The sequence below is a fragment of the Heteronotia binoei genome, chromosome 21, assembly GCF_032191835.1.
Source record: "Heteronotia binoei isolate CCM8104 ecotype False Entrance Well chromosome 21, APGP_CSIRO_Hbin_v1, whole genome shotgun sequence".
In the NCBI taxonomy this organism is placed as follows: domain Eukaryota; kingdom Metazoa; phylum Chordata; class Lepidosauria; order Squamata; family Gekkonidae; genus Heteronotia; species Heteronotia binoei.
Window position 1 is genome coordinate 169,773,125 of NC_083243.1, and position 27,179 is coordinate 169,800,303.

The 27,179-nt window shown below is 43.4% G+C and overlaps 1 protein-coding gene across 1 annotated transcript; it reads left to right on the forward strand.

The window, feature by feature from the left end:
• Positions 1–5,627: 5,627 nt before the first annotated feature.
• LPXN (leupaxin) lies at positions 5,628–26,418 on the forward strand. The gene is made up of 9 exons (XM_060261970.1): positions 5,628–5,845; positions 9,677–9,849; positions 10,429–10,481; positions 13,717–13,819; positions 15,566–15,733; positions 18,304–18,477; positions 18,654–18,735; positions 22,626–22,774; positions 24,415–26,418. Exons 1-9 carry the CDS (start codon positions 5,833–5,835, stop codon positions 24,679–24,681), a joined length of 1,182 nt encoding a protein of 393 aa, XP_060117953.1. The 5' UTR covers positions 5,628–5,832; the 3' UTR covers positions 24,682–26,418.
• The last annotated feature ends 761 nt before the right edge of the window (positions 26,419–27,179 follow it).

Sequence of the window (27,179 nt, forward strand, 5' to 3'; positions counted from 1 at the left end):
CGACTCTGTGACCCCATGGACAAAGTCACGCCAGGCCCTCCTGTCTTCCACCATCTGCCAAAGTCTGCTCAAATTTGTGTTTGTTATATCAGTAATACTGTCCAGCCATCTCATCTTTTGCCGTCCCCTTCTTCTTTTGCCTTCTGTCTTTCCTAGCATCAGGATCTTCTCCAGTGAGTGCTCCCTTCTCATTTGGTGGCTAAAGTATTTGAGCTTCAGCTTCAGCATCTGACCTTCCAGGGAACAGTCAGGGTTGATTTCCCTTAGGACTGACTGATTTGATCTTCTTGCAGTCCAAGGAACTCTCAAGAGTCTTCTCCAGCACCACATCTCAAAAGCATCTATTCTTCTGTGCTCGGCCTTCCTTATGATCCAGCTCTCACAGCCATACATTACTACTGAGAATACCATCGCTTTGAGTATACGGACTTTTGTTGGCAGGGTGATATCTCTACTTTTTATTATACTGCCCGGGTTCGCCATAGCTGTCCTCCCAAGGAGCAAACGTCTTTTAATTTCATGGCTACAGTCACCATCTTCAGGGATCTTGGATCCCAGAAATGTGAAGTCTGTCACTACTTCCATGTCTTCCCCTTCTATTTGCCCCAAGGTGTGATGGGGCCAGATGCCATGATCTTAGTTTTTTTGATGTTGAGTTTCAAGCCTACTTTTGTGCTCTCCTCTTTCACCCTCAACAAGAGGTTCTTTAGGTCCTCCTCAATTTCTGCAATCAGAGTAGGATTATCTGCATATCTGAGGCTGTTGATGTTTTTCCCGGCAATCTTAATTTCGGTTTGTGCTTCATCCAGGCCAGCATTCCACATTATGTACTCTGCATATAAATTAAATAAGCAGGGTGACAATATACATCCTTGTCGAACTCCTTTTCCTATTCTAAACCAATTAGTTGTTCCATATCCCGTTCTGACTGTTGCTTCTTTATCCTTATACAGGTTTCTCAGGAGACATGTGAGGTGGTCTGGTACACCCATCTCTTTAAGGACTTGCCACAGTTTGTTGTGATCCATGCAATCAAAGGCTTTTGCATAGTCAATGAAGCAGAAATAGACATTTTTCTGATACTCCCGTGCTTTCTCCATAATCCATCGAATGTTGGCAATTTGATCTCTAGTTCCTCTACCTCTCCGAAACCCAGCTTGAACTTCTGGTAGTTCCCGATCAACATACTGCTGAAGCCTAGCTTGTAGGATCTTTAACGTGACCTTGCTGGCATGTGAAATGAGTGCAATGGTGCGATAGTTTGAACATTCCTTGGCATTACCCTTCTTTGGGATTGGAATATAAACTGATCTTTTCCAATCCTGTGGCCACTGTTGTGTTTTCCAACTTTGTTGACATAATGTGTGCATCACTTTAACAGCATCATCTTTTAGGACTTTGAATAGCTCAACTGGGATATCATCATCTCTGCTCACTTTGTTGTTAGTAATGCTTTCTAAAGCCCATTTTACTTCACACTCCAGGATGTCTGGCTCAAGGTCCGGGACACTGAGATCCTTCTTGTATAATTCTTCTGTGTATTCTTGCCACCTCTTCCTGATCTCTTCTGCTTCTGTTACGTCCCTTCCATTTTTGTCCTTTATCATGGCCATTTTTGCAGGGAACGTTCCCTTGATTTCTCCAATTTTCTTGAAGAGATCTCTTGTCCTTCCCATTCTATTATTTTCCTCTATTGCTTTGCATTGTTCCTTCAGGAAGGCCTCCTTATCTCTCCTTGGTGTTCTCTGGAAATCCGCATTCAGTTGGGTGAATCTTTCCTTTTCACCTTTGCCTTTCGCTTTCCTTCTTTCCTCAGCTGTTTGCAAAGCCTCATCAGACAGCCACTTTGCTTTCTTGCATTTCTTTTTCTTTGGGATGGTATTGATTGCTGCCTTCTGTCCATAGTTCTTCAGGCACTGTCTATCAACTCTAGTTCCTTAAACCTATCCTTCACCTCCACTGTATATTCATAAGGGATGTGATCAAGGTCAAACCTGAATGGCCTAATGGCTTCCCCAGTTTTCTTCAGTTTAAGCCTGAATTTTGCGATGAGTAGCTCATGATCTGAGCCGGTCAGCTCCAGGTCTTGTTTTTGCTGACTGTAAGGAGCTTCTCCATCTTTGCAGAGTATATAATCAATCTGATTTCTGTGTTGCCCATCAGGTGATGTCCATGTGTAGAGTCGCCTTTTAGGTTGTTGGAAGAGGGTGTTCGCTATGGCCAGGTCGTTCTCTTGAGAAAACTCTATTAGCCTTTGCCCGACTTCATTTTGTTCTCCAAGGCCAAACTTGTCAGTTGTTCCGGTTACCTTTTGACTTCCTACTTTGACATTCCAGTCCCCTATGATGAGGACGACATCTTTTTTTGGTGTTAATTCTAGAAAGTGTTGTAGATCTTCATAGAACTGGTCTACTTCAGCCTCTTCTGCATCAGTGGTTGGGGCATAGACTTGGATTACTGTGATATTGAATGGTTTGCCTTAAATACAGACCGAGATCATTCTGTCATTTTTGAGATTGTATCCCATTACTGCCTTCCTTACTCTCTTGTTAACTATAAAGGCTAGCCACACCATTTCTTCTATGGGACTCTTGACCACAATAATAGATGTAAATTCTGAGCAAAGTTCACCCATTCCCATCCATTTTAGTCCACTGATTCCCAAGATGTCGATGTTCAGTCTCGCCATCTCGTTTGACCACATCTAGCTTACCTTGATTTATAGATCTTACATTCTACATTCCGATGCAGTATTGTTCTTTGCAGCATTGGACTGTTCTTTCACCATCAGACACATCCATAGCTGAGCGTCCTTTTGGCTTTGGCCCAGCCGCTTCACTCTTTCTGTGGTTACTTGAACGCTGTTACCCATCTTCCAGCGCCATATCTTTAGTCTTTTGTTACTGTTCATGGGGTTTTCTTGGCAAGGATACTGGAGTGGTTTGCCATTTCCTTCTCCAGTGGATCACATTTAGTCTGGGTTCTCAGCTGTGGCCTGTCCATCTTGGGTGACCCTGCATTGCATAGCCCACAGCCTCATTGAACCGCGTAAGCCCTCTCACCACGACAAGGCAGCAATCCATGAGAACTTGTCTTAGTCAGCTGTTTATTATGGATTTTAAAAAATGTTCTCACACTGGAAATGTATATTACCCAGCAAGTTTGCAGCTGTTTCAGTAAGAATTAAAAGGTCTTTTGTCACTTTCCATATGTGATTGGTATGCATGTGATTTACAAATAATTCCTTTGTACAAATTAACAAAGCATGTTATTAAGAAAAAGAAAGAAAGAAAATACTGAGAGTTATTTAAGACCAGGCAGCTAACAACTGTAGCCATAGTTATGGCCTTTGGGCATTCACCTTAATCTTCTAAAACCCATGTTTGATAACAAAGATGGTAAACCAAACATGCTGAAACATTAATTGAAAAAAATTATGTTAACAACAGGAATATTTTAATATTACATATAACTGTACTTAAAATGTTACTGTGTTTGGTGCAGCAAGAATATACCTGTTCATTTGTAAGGAGTTACAAGACTATTTTGCTTTTAAGAATTTACAGAACTGAAGACAGATTCATTATAATTACACACGAACACAGGGAACGACCTTATAATGAATTAGACCCTTGGTCTATCAATGTCAGGTCTACCTGAGCTGGCCTTTAGGGTTGCCAGGTCTGACTCAAGCAATATCTGGGAACTTTGGGGGTGGAGCCAGGAGCAAGGGTGTGACAAGCATGATTGAACTCCAAAAGGCATTCTGGCCATCACACTTAAAGGTACTGTTTCTTTTAAATGCCTTCCTTCCATAGGGAGTAATGGAGGATGGGTCACATTCTTTGGGGGCTTATAGAATTGGACCCCATGGTCCAATCTTTTTGAAACTTGGGGAGTATTTTGAGGAGAGGCACCAGATATTATGCTAAAATTTTGGTGCCTCTACCTCAAAAAACAGTCCCACCAAGCCCCAGATACCCACACACTGAGTCTCCATAGGGTATAACAGAATGCCTAGCAGACATTTCCCTCTCCCCTGTTTTGTTAACCCTGAAAGTGGAGGGAGGACCTCCAAACAGGGGGATCCCCTGCCCTCAACTGGGGATTGGCAACCCTAACTGGCAGTAACTCTCCAGGGTTGAGGTCTTTCACATGACCTCTTGCTTGATCCTTTAAACTAGAGATATTCCCTATTTTTTGGCTTCTATCAGTCTCATGACTGCCAGTTTCCCCACCACAAAGGGTTTAAAAAAACAACTGTTAATTGTTATTGTTATTGTGTTACAGCATAATGATGTTATATTGATCAATTGCTGAATTCTGTTAGGTGCTTTGAATTCACAGCTTTCATTTTAAAGTCTCTAGCCTTTTTTTGTTGTGAAGATATAAGTGGAAAGGTGAAGGCATTTTTCATCTGGATTACCAGGAAAGGTGATGCTGCAAAATGCCTTGAATGGGGCAGGAATTCACTGTGATCATGATGATCCTTTATTCTTCATTCACAGTGGCCATGAAAGCATCATGGAGAATTGTTGCCATGTGGATGCAACCAAGATTGCTGCTTGTCAGAACTGAAGTTATACATGTTCAGTAGTGTATGTTTCTAAATGATAATGTTATTAACAATTTAAAAAGAAAAATACAGAACTACGGGCAGCTATACATACAAACAATGTGGTGAATTCAAGCAAGAGGGTTATTTAGTTGAGTGCTCTGGTTCTTGAGCACTCTCTCTCATAGTGCTGCTCTGACACCCAGTGGCCACTTTAAATAGTGCAAGTGTGTTTTTTTGAAGCAAAAAAAAAAGTAGCTGGAAATATAGCAAATTCTTCTCTATCTTCTTAAATTGGCTGCCAACAAGTTGGGCTGCCAACTTTTCAAGCAACCTCTATATAAGAACACAAGAGCTATGCTGGATCAGTCCAAGGTTCCCTCCAGTCAAGAGTCCCATTTAACACAGTGGCCAGGCAGCTGCTTTCAGGAAGTCTACAAGGAACATGTCATGGCAATATTCCTTGTTTGGCACTGCCTTCCATCAATGGGTATCTTTTTTTCCCCCTCTATGGAGAAGAAGGGAAAATCTATCCACTATTTCTCCATTATGCATAATTAGAATGGCTGGAGGTTGCCGGTAGATTTCCTTGTGCAATCACATTTTAAAGTCAGCGGTGACCTCTACATCTTGTGGCAGTGAATTCTATGCATAAAATATGCAGTATGCAGAGGACTCCGCTTTGTCTGTCTTGAGTCTGTTGCCACTCGCTTTCATTGGATGTCTCCCAAGTTAAGGAGCAAAGGGGGAAATCTGTCCACTATTTCCACACTATGCACCTGAGTAGTGTGCGCGTGAGAGATAGTAAGCATCCCAGTATGTAACTGTTTTCTCCCCCCCTTGCATTTTGTCAAGGGGTAATCCCAGTGATTAACTTCTTCCCAGGTGAGTCACCCTCTTACATGAATCCAGAGAATGCCCTGCCATCTGTCAGTAAAATTCCTCTACTTGATACAGCAGGATAGGTGCCCCAGCTGCAAGAAAAATGGCACAATGATGACATGAGATCTGCATGTTTCTGATAAGACTAGGCCACCATCTCTTCCTGTTTAGCAATCTGTATACATTTGAGCAGCTTGAAATGTGATTTGCTAAGGGAAAGAAACCTTCAATCTTGAAAAAGAGGAAGTACAGCTAGAGAGGAACTGAATAAGTCTGCCTAAACCACAGAGCCACTCACCATTTTGCTCATTTCCCCTTTGGTTCCACCATCAACTGAGTCTGAATCCCACTGTCTCATGGAGCTCCTAGAGAGAAGTTTCTGTGACCAGTAGGCAATGGATGAGTTAGGTAAGTAACTTTCCAGCCATGGCAAAATAGCAAGAAGTGACAGCATAGAGCTGATGGAGATCTTAGTGCAGCAGATGTACTCAGTTTTGTTAGGCTGCTGGGTGAGCGGGAGAGATACGACGTATTTTATTGTAAAGGGGTTGTTCCTTTAACAGTTGCACAAAAGACTGGCACTTAACCAGAGCAAGTTTCTCCTATAACGGCAAAGTTGTGTGTTGAATTTTTGTCAGACATGCAGACTTTCTCGGGACAAAGTTGGCAGCTTTATTTTGGTCACTTGTGCTTCAGTTACTAGCATGGATACAAACAAACAGCACAAGAAAATGAATTGCAGAGATGGAAAATAATTAACACAAGTGAAAATTTGTTAATAGATGGTTAAAAGGGTGTACTTTACACAAGCAGTAAAAGGTAATGAGCAGAAAAGGGAACACTATTCAAATAGGTTGGTAGGTCCTAGAAGTAATTAGTACAAACTGGATAGGAACAAGTTTTAGATGGGGAAACAGAATAAGGTTTTTAATTCTTAGAGAAAATCTTGGAATGTTCTAGATGTGGCTATGTTGATTCTGACAGCAATGCTGATTCTGTAAATTAGGCAGATCATGAGAAGGAGGGAAGGAAGGGTTGCATCAGTGCTTAGTTCTTGCCAATCCCCAGGTCCCAGCGGGGGTTCTCCTGCTTTCCCAGGCTCCTTCCCGCCCCCAGTCAGCTGGCAGGTGGGGGGAAGCCCCGCCCCCACAGCCATCATGTGCCTTTCATTCTCTGGAGGCTTCAGTCTCTACTTGAGAAAGCCTTCCTCTTTGGATGGTGTGTCTGCGTCTTTAAGGCTGAAGGGGAATGGGAAGTAGGGTTGCCAAGTCCAATTCAAGAAATTTCTGGGGACTTTGGGGGTGGAGCCAGGAGACATTAGGGGTGGAGCCAAGATCAAGGCCGTGGCAAGCATCATTGAACTCCAAAGGGAGTTCTGGCCATCACATTAAAAGGGACGGCACACCTTTTCAATTCCTTCCTTCCATAGGAAATAATGGATAGGGGCACCTTTTTTTGGTGCTCATAGAATTGGACCCCTGGTCCAATCTTTTTGAAACTTGGGGGGTACTTTGGGGAGAGGCAGTAGATGCTATACTGAAAATTTGGTGCCTCTACCCCAAAAAACAGCCCCCCCCAGAGCCCCGAATACCTGCAGATCAATTCTCCATGATTTTCTATGGGAATAAATCTCCATAGGGAATAACAGAGTTCCCAGCAGACATTTCCCTCCCCCCCGCCCCCCGGCTTTCTGACGACCCTGAAGCGGGGGGAGGTTCTCCAAACCGGGGGATCCCCTGCCCCCACCTGGGGATTGGCAACCCTAATGGAAAGGCAGAACAACATGGCTGTGAAGACCCTCCATTTGTTGCACAATCCTTGCAGAGGTCATTTGCATAGTGTGAAGGTAAACTCGAACCTTTGGTTGCCCTGTGTTACTGTGAAAAACTTGAAAGTTCAGCAGCTTGTGAGTAGAGGTGCCAATCCTCAGGTGGGGGCAGAGGAGCCCCAGTTTGGAGGCACTCTGGAGCTTCAGGGTCATCAGAAACCGAGGGGGGGGGGAATGTCTGCTGGACCATAGGGTATAATGGAGAATTAATCCCAGGGTATCTGGGGCTCTGGAGGGCCGGTTATTTGAGGTAGAGGTACCAGTGTACCATCTGATGAGTCTCTTCAAAATGCTCTCCAAGTTTCAAAAAGATTGGATCAGGGAGTCCAATTTTATGAGCCCCAAAAGAAGGTGCCCCTATCCTTCATTATTTCCTAATGTAGGGAAGGCATTAAAAAGGTATGAGGTCCCCTTAAATGTGATGGCCAGAACTTCCTTTGGAGTTCAATTGCGCCTTTCACAACTTTGCTTATAGCTCCATCCCCAATGTCTCCTGGCTCCACCCCCAAAGTCTCTTGCAAGGCATCCTGTTGGCAATCCCTAAACCCTGCATCACTCAGTAGGGCTGGAGAGTGTGTGAAGAAAATGAAGCAAAAAGTCCATTGCAGCAATAGTGTGATGCAGGCCAAGCCTGAGGGAGGACTGGAGATGGAGACAAGGGGACATGCATGTGATGTTGCTGGTGTCACTGCATTACTTCCATGTAAAGCCATAGAATTTCTGGCAATTCCTAGAGCTACCCTATGTTACCTCCAGGTTTTGCTTCCAGATTTTACTTGGAAGTGATGTAGCAGCATCAGCAACGTTGCTGGTTTTTATTTTGTTTTTCTTCCACTACTGCTCAGAGTGTTAGAAGGCAATAAGGATTGCTTCTGGGAAGCCTCCTGCCATAACAGCTATAGCAGAAGGCCTAGTAAGCAAAGTGGGGCAATATTTCTAGGCCAAATCAGAAAAAAAAGTTTCTACTGAATCCTAGAGCAGCATGATGTCACTCCTCGGCAGGGCTGGCACTAGGGGTTCTGATGCCCCAGGCAGGCCCCCCCCGCCCCCAGTTTTGCTGCCCGTGCAGCGTGCCCTTTCTCCCCCCTCACCACAGGGCTTAACTCTAGTGTGCACCTGAGTGGGAGGGGTTGTTTGAAGGCAGCAAGACCATTGAGCTCCCCAAACTCATGCTAGGTGGCAGCCTGTGGCTTGCAATCTCTTGGCCTCTATGCCTTGGCCCGCCAGAGTAACTGGTTGGCCACTGTGTGAGACAGGATGCTAGACTAGATGGGCTGCTGGTCTCATCCAGCAAGGCTTTTCTTATGTTCTTACAATAATTGTATGTTGGTTAGTGCAAGAAAAATGTCAAGCAGAGAGACTATAATCATTAAACTTTTATCCTATCCTGTAGCTTAAATTGTTATTTAAAAATATTATTTAGAGTACAACTTGCAACTAAACTGTCTTCAGAAGCATATGTAACAGCCTGTCCTTAGCCTTCAGGATGGGATCAGATATAAAGTGCCAGGGCTTTTTTACTGAGGTAACACAGTGAACAGAGTTCTGGAACCTATTTGGGGAAACAAAATTCTCAAAAAATGTTTTTAAATGTGTGTGTTTCTCCTTTTCCCTTTTGAAAGTCCCAGCACCTTTCCCCCCCAGAAAAAAGCCCTGTTTAGTGCCATCCTAAGCAGTTATACTCTTCCAAAGCTACTGACCTCAGTATATGAAATTATGTGGGTGTAGCTGCTTATTGTGGCAGTGGTAGAGTCTGACTCTGGGGCCACCTGGAAGAGATCTGTGAGTTGGGCTTTGTTCAGCATCCTTGTGGCCCAAAGGTCTTAGATGCTTTTTTTTATTTTGTAGAGCAGGGGTCTCTAATATGGTGCCAGTGGACATCTTTCCTGATGCCTGCCAAGTGCTTTTAGAGAGTGGGCAGGGCTAAGTGGGGCTTTTGCCTAGCAGGACTTCTGATTGGCTGTGCATATTAAAAGGCATGCTGTTCAACAGAGTGTCTGCCTGAAATACTGAAGATGTACTATTAGATTTATATATGACTTCACATTTGGTGGTTGTCTCCACCTCCTACAGCAGCCATTTTGTAATTGTGCCTGCCACCCTGTGTCAGAAACCAAGAGTGCCCACGTGCTCAAAATATTTGGGGAGCCCTGTTGCAGTATATAGCTTGGTAACTGAAGTTTTCTTCCTGCAGGGTCTTTGCTAATTCTGCCCCCCCCCCCCCCGCCGTGACAGTGGCAGCCTAGACTTGCAAAAGCCTTGCTCGTCCAGATCTAGACCATTAAAATAGCAGACATTAGTTACTGAAAAACACAGAAATTTTGTTGCCAAATCACTTGTAGTCAGATGGGAGAAGCAGAAAACAAAAGGTGAACAGATAGAATTTACAAATATGTATTGGCTTTGTTCAGATGCTTTGTTGGCAGAACTGGAACTAACCTCGGAGAGTTTGAGTGAAATCGATGCAACCCCCCCGAAAGTTTGCTTTCTTCTGGAACGTGACAACAAGGATAAACTAGCATCAACAGCGGCACAGGCTCGCGTCGAGCAAAACAAGAAACTGGTTACTCCAGAAAGTAAAAAGGTATCATCCTTAAACTTCCTCCTCAGCAAGAAGTACATGTTTCAGATAAAGGCTGAAGCTTCTCAAGAGGAAGCTTGTCCCCTGCAGGAAATTAATTTTGCTCAGTCATCTACTGCAGTCTGCAATGCTTACATTTTCCATTACATTTTCCGTTGGGGTGGTAGCCCAAATACTATCAATGCTCAGCATCCACTGTCCCTGGCTGCCTTTGTTTTTTGTGTTCCAGCAGTCTCCACTGCCCACCCCACCAAATATCTTAGGGGTTGTTTGGTATCTCCCAAAATGGCAGCTGCAGTCATACAGCAAGTTCTTTTTTTTTTTTTAAAGGTTTGGAATGTTTAAATCCCTGTCCCGTTCTCCCCAACCCGTTTTTAGATTTTTCAGAAAACTTGGGAGCTCCTCCCAGATTTGCAGAAATATCCCACCTATCGGAACATGGTTGTTTTTTGAGGATTTTTTTGATCCACATTGCCACTGTTCAGATATAGATATATCCCTGGATAGCAGTGTCTGTGCAAGTGCTTTTGTAAGGATACAGTGTTCTCATTGTACAGTTGTTTTATGTGTGTGCATCCCCAGGTACAACCAGCACTGAACAACCAACATGATGAAGATGCGGACAGTATCTACAGGTAAATGCTACAGCAAGAAGGCACAGCTGCCTTCGCATTGCACTGTCCCCTCTTGTTCCTTGTATATTGTGGGAAGTTCTCCACAGATAACAGCCAGACCGTTTGGTGGTTTACTTGAAAAGAAGATGACCCTGAATATAAGATGAACTCCCCATAAAAACATGTTATACTCGCACAAAAATTCATTATTGGAAATGACTGCAACTTGTATGAGAATGTCATATCACAAGTTCTTTTCTTAATGACATACCTGGGAAAACAAAACTAGTTTTGCATTGAGCAAATAACATGTTGAAGTATATTCAGAATTAAACCTAAGGTGACTATATATGGTGAGTGATTAATAGTCACAAGACATAACATATCCCAATTAATATGTAGCACAATGACTTCTTAAAATGCATATAGATTGTGTTCCATAGGAGAACTCCAGCTGAACATGCCTGTAACAAATGTTTTAACTCAATCATTCCTCCAATCCCAAAGGGAAATTTGACTTCTCACCTCTCAGTTCCTTTGATGTTTTATTTTCATCCAATGGCAACTGCAAAATTGCCTCCTAGATTACAACTAGTTTATTTTTGCCAAGTTAAGAAAACATTTGTGAGATTAGACAAATACCGTTGCTGACTCCATTTTGTTTCAGTTGAGATTTAGAAGTAACACTGCCCTGTTCACATGTTATATAGTGAGTAGATGTAAAGCTTGGATGTACACTTGTACGCCTTTTTTTAAGAAACAGCTAACTTGCATTCATTTTACAAATGAAACTGGAGACCAGTATCAGGGTTAATGTGGAATTTTAATTGTCCTTTCAGTTGCACAACCCTTGAATGTACCATAAGAATTACTCAACATACGTATAAAGAAAAAACAAATGTACACTGTACATAGATTGTATATTCATTCAGTGTAACTTGTGAATAGAAATACTGTTGCCTCAGGCAAACAGTCAACCATTTTGAGAGTTTAGAAATATTTATTCTTGATAGTTATAATGGCTTTTTGTTGGAATGGGCTTGAATACGGGAAACAGATAGATGAGATGCTTAAAGTCCTTCTAGTTGTTAATCCACACAACAACTTCAGCGTTGTTCATGCAAAGGTCACATCTGCAGCTGATGTAAGAATATAAAAGAAGGTTAAAAAGATAGCACATTTAGCTCATCCTGTCACCGCATTTGAAATCAGATCATGACCAAGTTAAAATTAGATACCCCTCCCCCACACACTTTTCAGTATACTGAATAGGCTGATGATCACTTCTAGCTTGGGGTGTGTCCAAGAACATTTGTAGAATTTACCTATAGATAGAGAGGGACAGAAGGCTGGTTGGAATGACCATAGTACATGTACTGCTTCATTAAATGTCCCCCTTTTCTAGTAGTCTGATTTTTAGCTAGAGTTCCCAGATACCCTGGTGGGGACGGGGGACGGGGGTGTCCTCCTCTGCCAGGCCTCACCTTTCTACTGCCAATCTGCAGGCTGGTGGCGGGGGGGGGGGACTTACTCACCCAAAGAAGGAACACTCAACATTTTAGCAACATGCCTACATGACTTCAACGTGATCCAGAAGTGACATGAGGGTGTCAGGGGAACACTCTGTTTTTTTGGGCAAAGACTCTGTGGTAGAGCTTGCCCAAAAACCAGAGTGTTGCCCTGACATCCCCATGTCACTTCTGGGTCACATTTGAAGTCACGTGGGCACATCACTGGATCTTCAGATGAAACTCCCTGCTCTTGGTAAGCCCCATGGGACCTGGCAACCCTCTTATTAGCTAATACATTCATTTTGGCACATTGAAATGTAGATTGGGGGTGGGGAGCCTGTTAGAAGCTGAATCTCTTGGTCCCCCCACTGATCAACAACAACAGCAAGGAAGTCTCTCATTTTCCATAGGGATAAAAATTTGTATTTTGATTATTTTCATTTCAGATCTATTGATTAATATACCCTAAATCATGGGAAATGGCCAGCCCTTTTTAGTCTCTTCAAAGTGCGTATGGATAGATTGATTGACATGTGGGATGGTTTTTCAGAACAAGAAATACACTAGCAATTTTAATGGGATATTCTCAAAATAATAAATATATATTCCAAGTCTGGGATACCCCGTGCTGGAAATTACTACTGTTTCTAAGATCCCTCAGCAATTCAACATGAAGCCTAGTTCTGGACCTCAAAGTATCCACTAACTGGCAGTAATGTTGGGATCACAGTTTAATCCACAATGTCAATTTTATGCCAGTATTTAGCCAGGTAATGGTCTTAAATTCACTTCAGATAAATAAATATAGCTAAAGAAGGGGTGGTTGTGGTGAGACAACTTCGTTACAATCTGAGTTGTTGAAAGTCTGTTTGATCCTTGTCAGACGATCCCATTTATAAAGTCTGCTAGGTATTTTCAACTGTTACCAGTTTGACACTAGCATTAAACCCACTGTACATAATAAAGAAGCGCCATGATTAAAACACTCACACACACACACCATGGGGTTTGTGAAGCAATCTACAGTGTATCCTGTGACATCATAGTACCATATGGGATGATAGGGATCAGTGCTTAGTGTAGGAAGCAACCACACAAGACACATGTCCTGGGAGAATTGCTCAGCTTGCAAGCCAGCAGTCTTTATAGGATTTTGGTCTCAGATTTTGTCATCACAATCACAAGATTCGCACAAGGGACATGCAAAACATTTACCGAAATCTACTATGACAATTATCCAGAAATAACTTGTCTCAAGGTGACAGATGTAAGAACATCTCTGTTTCCCCACATTTGAGAAAGTCCCTGATGACCTTTGTCTGGGTAGCTAGACTCGTGATCTTCCCACCCATCTAGTGGTTGCTGGGTCAAAAAGTCATGTAGCTGTTCTCTGTAACTGGGGCAGTGTTAAGTCTTTACTGCATGATGGGTAAGTGCTATGTGTTACTGACTCAGGGGTCCCTGGTCATGTTGAATGGTACCACAGCTTAGTATTGTTGGATAAGTATTGTTGTGATATAGCTGGCTTACATGAAGCAGATGCTTTGCATTAATGTACTACCAAATATATAGAGGTATGGAGAAGTTATTACAAGAATACTCAGAGGTGAGCTTTTGAGGCTGCTAATAGTTTATAAATAGCAGGGTTTGGGGGCTCTCTTTGAGCTTGTGCCTGGCAAAGAGGATGTTAGAACTGAACTATGTATTTCTCTTCCATTACAAGTATGATTTTGTCTTGTCTGCAGCAAGGTGCCAACTCCGCAGCCCCTGGTCTCTTCAACTTCTTCCACCTCAGCAGCTCAGCAGCTGGATGACCTGCTGGCTTGCTTGGGAACAATGCAGTCCAAGGTGAATTATGGCCCTCCTGACCTGTGTAGAAGGAACAGTAGCAACTCTCAGACTTTAATGAAATGCCAACACCTCCTTGTTCCTGAAGGAGCAATTCTTGTAGTTATATTACATATTTCATGTATTTAATATTGTAAATTGGAGCAATTGGCCCATGTTCAGTGGTCTTGTGTTCTAAGTAGAATAGGAGAAAAATGAAGGGGGAAGAGTGGGCTTAATAAAAGTAACAAGCTAATTTATGAGGATCTCAGGCCCAGCAGTTGCTCCGAAGGGTATGGTAGTTTGAGGAAGGAACAGTAAATGGGAGAGCACAACAGGCCCGTAGCTATGAGGGGGCCTGTGGGGGCACAGCACCCGACTTCTGGGTGAGGCCCCCTGACTGGAGGCTTCAAGCAGCCCTCTGGAGGCTGCCGCTGGCCCCGTGAGCATTTGGCAGGCAAGGGCAGAAGCAGTTCCAGCCTCCCGCTGAAGTTAAAGAGCCCCCATCAGCTGTTTTGCAGGCCCTTTAACTAGCACAGGGGCTGGGGCTGCTTCTGCCTCCAGCCCTGCACACTATTTTAATGGTGGGGAAGGAAGGGAGGGTGGTGGTGGGGAACACAGCAGGGAAGGGAAGCTCTTCCTTGCCTGTCCCTCGCCACCACCCTCCCGTCCCTGTCATTAAAATAGCACTGTGGGGCTGGAGGCAGAAGCAGCCCCAGCCCCCCTGCTAGTTAAAGGGCCCGCAAAACAGCTGATCATTGGGCCCTTTAACTGGCGGGGAGGTGGGGGGCTGCTTCTGCCTGGATCGCCGGCTTCTCCTGGCCTCTTTCCCAGTTTCCCTCCCTCCCTTCCAAGCCCCGATCACCGCCTTCTCCCTGCCTCCTTCCCCTCCCTCCCAGTCCCGATCCGGCTTCTCTTGGCCTCTTCCCCTCCCTCCCAGCCCTGATCGCTGCCTTCTCGCCTCCTTCCCATCTCTCCCAGCCCCGATTGTTGCCCATTCTCCTGCCTGTCACTCTCATTGCCACCCTCCCTTCCTTGGGGGGGAGGGGGGAGTGGAGGGTGTCAGAGAGGGAGAACAACTAGAGGGAAGGTTGTGTGGGGCGCTGGGGGGCATCAGTGCCCCCTGAAAAATGTAAATGCCCCCCAATCTTCCAAATCCTGGCTACGACCCATGCATAATGAGAAGTTGTCTGTGCATGATTTCCAGGAATACCATAGCAGAATAAGAGGGCTTTGAGGAAGCAGATAGTGGCTTGAGAGATATAGAAGATGGAGACTCTTTGAGGGATAGAAAATAACATAAAAGAGGCACAGAAGTGATGGAGTGGGGGGAGTGTTGTGAAAGTTTACAGAGAGTCAAATAAGCATCTTCCAAAGGACAGATGAGATGGGTGATTAAATGGCCAGAGAGATGGAGGATCTTTTTAAATATAACTGTGAGGAGCTTGAAGGACACCTAGGGTTGCTGTGACTCTTTAGTAAAGACTTGTTGTATAGAAAAGGGTAGCTGCAGGCTTTAACGGCATGGAGGTAAAAAATAGCACCTGGACAATAACGTTCCATTAAGCCCCAATTAACAAGACTTTTTTTTCCAGGTTACTGGCAACTTATGTGCCTCTCATTTCAGGATGGCAAAGTCAAAGTTCCTTTATTGGCGTAACCATTTTCTCCCACTGGGTACATGGGGGGGGATCTAGAAAGGTAAGAGAGAGAGAAGGTTTGGAGAAGGGACGGTTTGCTAAAAGTTCTCCTTTGCTGTTTCTGTAGACTACATATGGGATAGAAGGCCCTGCAGAGCCATCGTCAGGGGAACAGAATGCCACTAACACCCTAGACAGCATGTTGGAAGGCCTGACTCAGGGACTCCAGGACCTTGGTGTTGCAGCTGTGCCAAAGGGCAGTTGTGCTTCCTGCCACAAACCTATTGCTGGAAAGGTGAGAGGTGATGGGTCATGAATCCTGGCAGGCCTTTCTAGTGGCTCTCCAGCCTACTGGGGTTGTTCTTAATAATCATTGATATGTCATGGGTAAATAAAAAAAAACCCTACTGTGCTGAAGTCAGCTGTTTCTGTCACATAGCGCTAAGGGGATTTTTTTTATTACTAGACTTTTAAAAGTATAATATATGTAATGTAATCATTTCATATTTTTCAATCACAGAAAGAACCAAAGAGCCATTATTAAGTTGTAAAACAAATGAGAGAACACTTTCTCTCTTGTCTTATTATCCCAAAACATTATAAACATCATAAAGTCATTTGACCTGGGCTTCCCAGATGGGCCTCTGCTGTTTGCTGTCCTTCCTTGAAATACCTGTTAGTCTTCTTCTTCCCCTTATGGTGTCAATTTAAAGCCCCCCTGATGAATCTCTCCAGGTTCCTGTCAAACACATCCTTCCCTGATCTTGATAGGTGAAGTCCATCACATGCTAATGTAGTGTTCCAGAAAACCTAGCCCATGGTTCCAAAATTCAAATTGCTCCTGTCAGCGCCACCAAAGCAGCCAGTGGTTTATCTACTTTATCTTCTGTTCCCATCACATTCCTCTGACAGGAAGAAGAGAATATTACCTGTGCCCCATTCCCTTCAGCTTCCTCTCAAGAACTTCATAGTCAGCCTTAATGTGTGTGAGGTGTCCATGGCCGTGTCATTCATTCCCATATCGATCATCACAAATGGGTAATGATCTGTAGGTCTGATCTGTTTTGACATCTGATCTGCAATATCTTTAATTTTTGCCCGTGGCATGCAACACACCTCTTGGGTTAGGAGGTCAGGTCTGGACACATGATGTTCTGTCCCCCTCAGCAGAGAGTCAAAGATGGCTAGCATTTCCCTTTTCCTTCTGATGGCATTTCTTCATATTTCCATGCCCTCCTCACGGTCTCTTATGACCTTGTGGTTCTTCCTCTGCCAGTGTTTCTGTCTCCGTTGTCACTGCAAAGGCCTGGAATTGATCCCTGAGCTCCGATGGCACTGAGTGCCACCTTTGGAGTTGTGCTGTAGTGCTCAGCAGTCAACCTCTCTGCTGTCCTTTTGACGAGTCTCCCCATCCCTATGCAGGGCCAATGAAATCTTCTTCTTCCTAGATAAAAATATGGAGCAGAGGTCCATCAGTGGCTATTAGCCACAGTGTGTGTGTGTGTGTGTGTGTGTGTGTATATATATATATATATATATATATATATATATATATATATATATATATATATATATATATATATTTGGCCGCTGTGTGACATAGAATGTTGGACTGGATGGGCCATTGGCCTGATCTAACATGGCTTCTCTTATGTTCTTATGTTCTTATGATCACATGAAGAGTAGTAATCCTTTCCTCCAGGCTCCAGACCTTCTCTTCTAAGAGCCCATCAGCCTACACTTCTGACAAATGAAGTTCATCTTGTCCTTAGGGAAGAAAACAAACATAGAACACTCCCTACCTCGAGCATTCATTGCCACTTTCCAAGTGTTTTTCTTCACCCTAGAATTTCCTGTGTGTTGATGTAACCTGGAAGCTTAGGCTCTTACCAGATTGTCAGGCCCAGTCCCCAGGCCCGAGAGCCCTATGACTCTTGCCATTTAGCTCACACTTCTGATGAGGAGGAGCCTTTAGAGTTTAAAGGCTCACAGCACCTGCCTCTTAACAGCAACACCGGAGGACGGGGCCAACAATCAGTCCCAGACCTTCCAGCAGCAATCAGCAATCAGCAACAAGCCAAACAAGCACTGCGATCAGGGACAAAAAATCTGCTGTCTGCCCCTGGCCCAAAAGAAGCCAGGCTATGCGTAACAAGATCCAGGGCTTTCTCGGTGGCAGCACCAGAACTTTGGAACACCCTCCCAGAAGCTATAAGGGCCCTGCGGGATTTGTCGGCGTTCCGCAGGGCCTGTAAGACCGAACTGTTTAGACAGGCCTTTCTGGTTGACTGAAAATGGGCTGCCACCGGACATCCTACAGAAGCTGGCGATCATAGTCAGAACCCAATACCGCCAGACTGGATTGAGACAGCGCAAATAGTTTTAAATTGATAAGTGAACTATGTTTTTATATGTTTTATGGAATTGATTGTTTTTATGATATTGTAAGCCGCCCTGAGTCCGCTTGCGGAGAGGGCGGGATATAAATGTAAAGTAATAAATAAATAAATAAAATAAACAAAAGAACCAAATAGAACCCACTCTCCTGTAGGCTGCAAGCACCCACTCACCCACAAGCACTGTCCTCTCATGCAGCAACCTCAGTTAATGCGCCCCAGCAGTTTAAGAAAGGCAAAAAAACACCTCTCCAGCAGCTCATTCCCATGCTCTTCCCCTTAGCCTAGCTGACTCAGCTCAACCAAGACAGGTCCATTCCTTTCTCAGCTCTTTGAGCCCTCTGGAAACATTTCATTAAAGCTCTCTGGAAACATCTCTTTTCCTGGACCAGCATTTCACCGGAAAGGAAAATGCGTCTCATCACTGTACCTTCTACAAGAACTTTATATGGCACTTGCTGGTTTTTAGGTGGTCACAGCACTTGGACAGACATGGCACCCAGAACACTTCACCTGTGCCCACTGTAGAAAAGAAATGGGTGCCCAACCCTTCTTTGAACGGGACAGCAAGGCCTACTGTCAGGAGGATTATCATCACCTCTTCTCCCCTCGCTGTGCTTATTGTACTGCACCCATTCAAGAGGTATGTAATATTGATCTTGCATTCTGACTATTGGTTCTCTCTGATTCCGAGCTGAGGCCAGCTGGGAAATTATCCACTCTGTTTGCCTCTGTCTTTCTCTTCCCCCCCTGTTACCTTTTTAACCAACATGGCTTTTCAGTACTGGAATTCAGTTTCTTTTTTTCTTTTCTTTGCAGAAAGTTCTTACAGCCATGGATCAGACCTGGCATCCAGAACATTTCTTTTGTGCCCACTGTGGAAAGATGTTTGGGAATGATGGTTTGTTATTTTTTTCCCATCTCTCCCCACAAATCCATGACCCTTCCCTTGGCTTTTGCATGGCTGCATACACAATACATATCCATAGTTTGCTCTTTTAACCTTTACTTACTTACTTAACATTACCTTCTGTTTTCAGCTGCAGTCTTCCTTCATGACAAATCTGAAGGATCAACACTGTTGTTTTCTGTGGAGTCCTACAGAAAAATGGCATTTTATATTAAGAGATACCAGGAAATCTCACCACATATTTGCAAAACCATTCTGTGCCTTTCTTCAGTTTCCTTGTTGTTCCTATAATTGGTCTTCCTTCCTAAATGAATTTATGCAGAGACTTTACAATGGGGAAGGATCTCAGAAATGAAACAGATGTTTCATTAGGTGATAAATCAAAGGATGAATGATTGAAGAACAAATAGCCAGCTCTGACATATAATTATCTCCTGGGCTTCTTATTCCACATGAATGTTCATATATTGGAATGTACTAAATGTGAACTGAGAATTCCCCCATACATGAACGTAAGAAGAGCCCTACTGGGTTAGAGTCATGGTCCATCTAGACCGGCATCCTGTCTTACACAGTAGCCAGTCAGTTACTCTGGAGGGCCAACAATAGGACAAGGTCTTCTCCAATGTTGCCTCATAGCAATGACATGCAGAAGTCTACTGCCTCTGAATGTGGAGATTCCCTTTCGTCCCCATGGCTAGTAGATATTTATTGATCTATCTTCCATGAACCTGTTTAATCCCTTTTTAAAAGCCATCTATGTCTGTGTCCATTACTATGGCAGCAATTCCAATATTGATCACTCCAATGAAGATGTATTTCCTTTTGTCAACCTTGAATGTAGTGCCCATCAACTTCATTGGATGCCTTTGTGTTCAACTATTTTGGGAGAGAGAAAAAATGTTCTCTCTGTCCATTCTGTCTACCCTGTACATAATTTTAGGAGAAGAAGAGGAGGAGGAGATTGGATTTATACCCTGCCCTTCCCTCAGAGCAGTTTACAATCTCCTTTCCATTCCCCTCCCTACAACAGATACCTTGTGAGGTAGGTGGGGCTGAGAGAGCTCTGACAGAAACTGCTCATAAGAGAACAGCTCTGACAGAGTTATGACTACCCCAAGGTCACTCCAGCAGTTGCATGTGGAGGAGTGGGGAATCAAACCCAGTTCTCCCAGATAAGAGTCCATGTGCTTAACCACCACACCAAATTACACTAAACTGGTTTATAATTTGTTAATCCTTACAAACCTCTATCATGCCCTCTTCTGTACTTTTTCCAGCTCTGCAATGTCCATCATGAGATACAGTGGCCAGAACTGCACACAGTATTTCCAAATGAAGCTGCACCATATACCTAAACCACGGGTGTTGTAAAATAGACTGTTTTATCTTCAATCCCTTTCCTAATAACCCTCAGCACAGAGTTTGCCTTTTTCACTGTTGTGGTGCACTGGAATGACATTTTAATTGAGCTCTCTACTGTGATTCCAAGGTCTCTTTGTCTTATGTTATTAATGTGACCAGTCTTGCAGAGCTTGTGTTTGCAATCATTATGGTGCCACTGGTTGTTCTTCCTATGGAATTCAACATCAGTTCATTGTGTGTGTGTTTTAAAAAGAAAATCTTGTATTTCTCTCCTGGGAGTTCAGTGGCAGGTCAGAGTCCTATTATTTTCTTTCTTTGGGAAAAGCCATTAGAAGAGCGTAAACATATTCAAACCCACTGTGGGACTTTTATCACAAACTAGCACTAATATGTTCCCAGGAGCCAACCTCCAGTAATTGAGCCCTTAGTGGATCTCTGAGCACTTTGTGGTGTGCTCAGGTCCCCAAACTGCTAATTATAATTGGAGTACAAAAAGTTTTGCTGGTGAATCCACTTCCTTCCCAAACTCTAAATGGACTGGGTCCTTTTGCCAACTACGCTTTGTCATCGGGGCAGCTTCTCCTGATAATTACTTTCCACTTGGTTGCTTCATGCTAGAAGAAACAACTTGCAGAAATTTGCGTACATTGGTAGTATTTTCTCAATCCCTGGTTTGATGGCTTGTATCCCAAGTTCCGGTACAAAAATTGCTTTGCGCAATCATGGATTGTTCCCCTCTTGTGCAGTAAACATCTCAAAAGCATTGCCATCACAAGTGTTCATCAAATCTGTGACCTTGCTATGACGTGATACCGGCTGTACCAAATTACTGCTCTTTGAATCATATGCATTAACACAGCTAGGTGATCAGTGGTGTGAACAGTTTAATCTGTATGAAGTAGCTACATTTTGATGCTAGGGGGAAAACATTATACCTAGCTAGAACATCAACTCACTATTTGTGCAATAATGAAGCTGTCAAGAAAAATACGTTTTGAGTCCAAAGAGAAGCATGTTTCCATGAAATAAGTGACAGGCAGATCAGATGAAGGGATCTTGAACACAATGGCTCATTGAACTCTAAATCCCTAAGAAAAGAGCCCCAGGGAAATAAAGCAGCTGAGGAAAAGGGAACATTACTCCCTGGTCCTGTACAGAACAATCAATCAACGCAAGTTGATCAGGGCACACAGTCTGCTTTGCCGTTTCATGATGCATCAATCGGGAGGCAGCAGGTCAATGCTCCTCCTCTGCGCCAAAGCAAGAGGGAGATCCACATATTATATGCCTCAAGTGAAAGTGGCCCCGTCAAAGCCAGACTCTGACTGTTGATGATTGTGAAGGCTTCTGGGCAGTAGGGCAGAGCAGGCAAAGAAAAATGGATCTCTTTAATACTTGGATCTGGCTAACCTTTCATTGTTCATCTACACTTATGTTAGTTGCCCTTTAATTTTCTGCAGGGAATGGGAGTAGGCGATGCAAAGGCAATTAGCTGTTAAGGATTGATAAGCATAGGTCAAAACCAGACAAGAAGGTGCCAGCCAGTGTTCCCTCTAAGCTGAGTTAGTGTGAGCTAGCTCACAGATTTTTAGCCTCCAGCTCACAGATTTTCGTCTTAGCTCAGGAAGAATGACCCCATAGCGCAATAATTTATGCAGCAGCACACAATTTTAATGCCAGTTGCTCACAACTTTAACGCCAGTAGCTCACAAAGTAGAATTTTTGCTCACAAGACTCGGCAGCTTAGAGGGAACATTGGTGTCAGCACTTCTACAATCCTCTCCAGCTTTCTCTGGGGAAGGCATCTCAGTAGTCAGAAACACTCTTCACATGATGAGTGTAGTGTAATCCTAGTCTAACCTTGACCAGAATGGAGGAATGTTCTTTCTCTAAAAGCATTGCATCTAATTAGAATGTCTTTTTTTTTTTTACCTTATGAAGTAAGGCTCTATATAGGTTATTCCATTATAATTCCTCTGAGCAGGCCTGCGTAACCAGTGACCAACCAAGCAGAGCACACCCTGCCAGACATTCATTGTGATTTGCCAGCTATTTGCCAACCTTTTTTTTCTGTCCAAGGCAGGTAGGAATAGCAGGTGATTCGTCAGTACCCTAGGAGGGCGGGCTTTGTTAGATCTGATTTGGATGTTGTTTGGGTTTTGTATAAGGCATTAAGAAATCAGCACTGGGACACCTTTGTGTTTTCTGATTTTCACTTATGACACACCCCAATTTCATCTCATTGTAGACTTATTGTGTATACATAGGATATGTTTAATTTACAAGCTGTCAGGGAAGTTGAAACAGGCAACAATGAACAGCTTTCCTAAAGGTCTGGATGTGACGGATCTTGCTTTGGTACTGAAAACACAGATGACTCTTTGAATCAGTGTGAAGGTTTCCCAGTATTAGAGGATAGCTTTCCTCCATGTTCTCCAAATAGAAAGATGTTATGTTTTTAAGTCTGCATGGTAACTCCTCACTCCATAGTAATCTTCCTATATTTGCCTCCATAGGTTTTCATGAAAAGGATGGGAAGCCATATTGCCGGAGAGATTACCTGACTCTTTTCTCTCCCAAATGCAAAGGCTGTGACCGGCCAGTGATGGATCAGTATCTGTCAGCACTGAATGCTGTCTGGCATCCTGAGTGCTTTGTATGTGGGGTAAGCATACAAAATAGCCCATGGTACTTAGAAGATCACAATAAATAGCTAGATAAAGAACATACTTGAGTTATGAAACTTTATTGAAGATGTTGGGGGAATGAGCAGGAATGATACACTCCACTGAGAGCTGAATTTGGCTTTGATTGTGCACACAATTAGGATGTTTAATTCCAATTGGCTTCATATTTTATTTATTCAAAATATTTTAGGCCTGCATCTTTCCCCCGCACAGCTGGACCTTGTGGGGCAACAACATTCAAAACAACAAAAACTAACTGTAATAAAATAATCAGGTCAATAACATAGCCAAAAACCTCCTTAACAGCAGCAAATAAATAGTCAAAAAGGTCTCACTTATCGGGAAATATGTATTCATTTACTTCATTTATATCCTGCCTTCTGCTTATATCCCAAAGCATCTTCCTTCCTTCTTCTCTCCTCCACTTTAATACTAATCCTAAATAATTCAGTTTTACAAGCCAAGTGAAGGCCTCTGCCAGTACTATTCCAAAGCAGAGGGCAGCAACCAAAAAGGCTGTCTGGTCTGTGGAGGAATTTCATTTGCCTACTAATGCCAAATTGCAGGCTTTCATGTGAAGGCTACCAAACTGCAAACTGCCAAAGCTGACATTTTACAAAATTTAATTGCAAAGTTTGGATTGTAAAAACCAAATTATGAAATTCAAATCCTGGATTTCAAAAGCCACATATTGGGTATAATATTTTAGCAATCCAATCTGAACTGCTAGATTTGTAGCTTCATATCAAATTTGGAAACAATGGGTGTTTTCGCACTCACGTTTTACTGGCGCCACGACCCTCCTGACGCCGGCGAATCTGCATGGATTTCGCAACAGAAGCGCCGGCGCTCCCAGAAGCGCCGGCGCTTTCCGTCGCTAAGCCAGCGCAAACGTTTTCCTGCATCTTTGCGATTTCCGTTTGCGCTGGCTTAGCGACGGAAGTAGCCGGCGCTTCTGGGAGCGCCGGAGCTTCTGGTGCGAAATTCATGCAGATTCGCCGGCGTCAGGATGGTCGTGGCGCCAGTAAAACGTGAGTGCGAAAACGGCCAATATTTAGGTATTTATACCCTGCTTTTTCCCTCAAAGGGGCCTCAAAGCAGCTTACAGCATCATCCTCTCCTCCTCCATTTTATCCTCACAACACTGTGATGTGTATTCCCACTTTAAAATTCAAGATGTTTCATTTTTAGGAATTTAAATTCAGAGCTTTGAAACACGATTTTTAACTTAATTTTTATATCCCATTTACAAAAACCAGTTCCTCTTTCAAGCAGCAGCAGCAGCTCAGAGACCATGTTTATGAAGATGACATCCGGAACCAGCACAGTGTACTGAATTACTGGTTAATAAGTAAGGTCCTGCCCTGGACAGCCCAGTCTTGTCAGATCTCAGAAGCTAAGCAGGGCCAACCCTGGCTAGTATTTGGATGGGAGACAACCAAGGCATACCAAGGTCATGATGCAGAGGCAGGCAATGGCAAACCACCTCCAAACATCTCTTGCCTTGAAAACCCTACAGGGCCACCTTCAGTCACAAATCACCTTGTGATTTGAAGGCAAAACCAACAACATTCAAGTTAGGGCCCAGTGACTTGATGTTGTCTTCCTTTTCTTTCAGGACTGTCTCTGCAGCTTCTCCAATGGTGCCTTCTTTGAATTAGATGGGCGGCCCTACTGTGAGCTTCATTTTCACCATCATCAGGGAACAGTGTGCCATGGATGTGGGAAGCCCATTGTTGGGCGCTGTGTCAGTGCCATGGGGCATAGGTTTCATCCAGAGCACTTTATTTGTGCCTTTTGCCTTACCCAACTGCACAAAGGTATCTTTCAGGAGCAAAATGGCAAAGCCTATTGTAACTCTTGCTTCAACAAACTCTTTGTTTGATCTTTCTGCTAGCGATTTTTGGTCATTATATTTTTGGTGTTCATACCTTATGTACTGGAAGAGTATGCTACGTGTGATACTCTGAATATGCACGGTCACCATTTTGTACAGCTAGGCAATATGCGTATTTTCCAACTTTGTTACATGCGGATACATACCTGCAACAGCCCTGCTTTGCTCATCGCTGTAATGAAGCTGGAAACATCACACATGGTGCCCTATTCACATAAAATGGTGATGGTACATATTGAGAGGATCACACATAACATGCTTTCCAAGTATGTGAGGTAGGAGTACCATGTATATATAGGGTTTACACTCTAAGGAAATTGGATTTATACCCCACCCTTCGCTTGAAGTCTCAGAGCAACTTACAATCTCCTTCCCATCCCCACAACAGACACCCTGTGAGGTAGCTGGGGCTGAGAGAGCTCTGAGAGAACTGCTCTTGAGCAGAACAGCTCTGAAAGAGTTATGACTGACACAAGGTCACTCCAGCAGTTGCGTGTGGAGGAGTGGAGAATTAAACTTGGTTCTCCCAGATAAGAATCCATGCACTTAACCATTACACCAAACTGGAGAAGAAGGAGGAGATGACCTGGAAAAAGGTTAAGGATGAAGTCTTGTGAGTGCTTACTTGGGACTCATTCCAGTGAATTTAGTCAGATTTACTCCTATGTAAAAAGGCACAAGATTAGTGATGGAAAATATTGCCATAATCTGAGCTGCCATGATACAGCAACAAACTTCAATGGACTCTGGTGTTAGATATACATTCTGCTCCACTATATGTTGAACACCTGTACTAATCTTGTATTTTATCAAGAATAGTTATAGTAGCTGTTTCTTTGCAGCCTCAAGAAAGTAATAGCTATTCTGAACAGGTCTAGTTTCTAGGAATTTCTTCTGATTGGTAATAAGCAGTTTTTTCCTCACTGGAAACCATTCATTTTCACCAAACCTTTCCATACTGATTTTTTTGTAACTAAATCATACTTTTTCTCCAGTCATCATTATGAATCAAAGCTTATATATGTCTTTTACTTTTGCTGGGAGCAAGACTTGAAGGCTTTCTGGCACATTGCTAGCTTTTTGATTCTGTGGGCATCACTAGTTGTAAAAAAGGTAAAGGCAGTCCCCTGTGCAAGCACCAGTCATTTCCGACTCTGGGATGACATTGCATCATGATGTTTCACAGCAGACTTTTTTATGGGGCGGTTTGTCATTGCCTTCCCCAGTCATCTACGCTTTCCCACCAGCAAGCTTGGTACTCATTTTACCGACCTCAGAAGGATGGAAGACTGAGTCAACCTGAGCCAGCTACCTGAAACCAGCTTCTGCCGGGATCGAACTCAGGTCGTGAGCAGAGGGCTTGGACTGCAGTACTGCAGCTTTACCACTCTGCGCCACGGGGCTCTATTACTAGTTGACCTCACCCCAAAAATCCATCATTGCATTGGCATTTCTCTAAATTGTCAGGTGCCCCAGCAACTTGCTCTTTCTTTCCAACTCGCTAGTTGCCCATTCTCTCTATATACAATTTGCCTGTTCTGTTGAATCTCATAGATGCATGCAAGCAAGCAGTCATGTGTTGCAAATTGGTTTGGGTAGCATTTTATCCTTAAGTCTCCTCTCAGTATTGCACTTTTACTGTAACAGATACTTAAATAATCTTTCATATTTTTTGGAGCTCTATGAACAGAATGCATAAAATAATAAATGTGAATATTTGTATTGTTCATGCAGTTTGGCATGTTTCTTTGGATTTAGAAGTGCGTTGGCACATTTTTGCTTAGATGTATATTGCTATTATAGTTGTTTCTGGACAGCAACTGACTAAATCCAAGCACACATTGAGGTGAACTGTCTAGAGGCTGTCCTCCCTTTTATTTTAGAGGCTTCTCCTTAGGCCTGCAATGGTTTGAAAGGCAAGAAAGGAGATGGAGTCAGCTGTTTTTCCTATCTGGCACATGTGGCTTAGTCAACACCATCAAGTTGCATCTTGGTGAGAGTAATTTGAGTCAGACTTTAGGACTATTACTTAGTTTACTGGAGAATAAGGACCTTTTCTATGGTTAGGCTATGATCCCTGGTCTGGCACTTTCATGGTAAGGAAGGAAGGATACATTCCCCAATTGGGCATCCAACTTTCATTGCAACATCTACAGGAAGGAAGGTGTCATTTAACCATAGAAGGATGTGACATATTCTTAACTGATCTTTACTACATGTAAAGCCAGTGTGACTTTACTGTCAGTAGGAAGTAAGGTTGCCAACTCTAGATTGAGAAATTCTTGCAGATTTGTGGGTGGAGGAAGGGAGGGCAGAGATGGCGCTCAGTGGGGTATAATGCTATAAAGTGTTCCCTCCAAAACTGCCATTTCCTCCAGGGGAACTGATCTCTAGTATGGAGATGTTGTAATTGTGGGAGATCTCCAGGCCCTATCTGGAGGCTGGCACCCTAGCAAGAAGGTCAAGGAGCGTTAAGCTAGACTGAC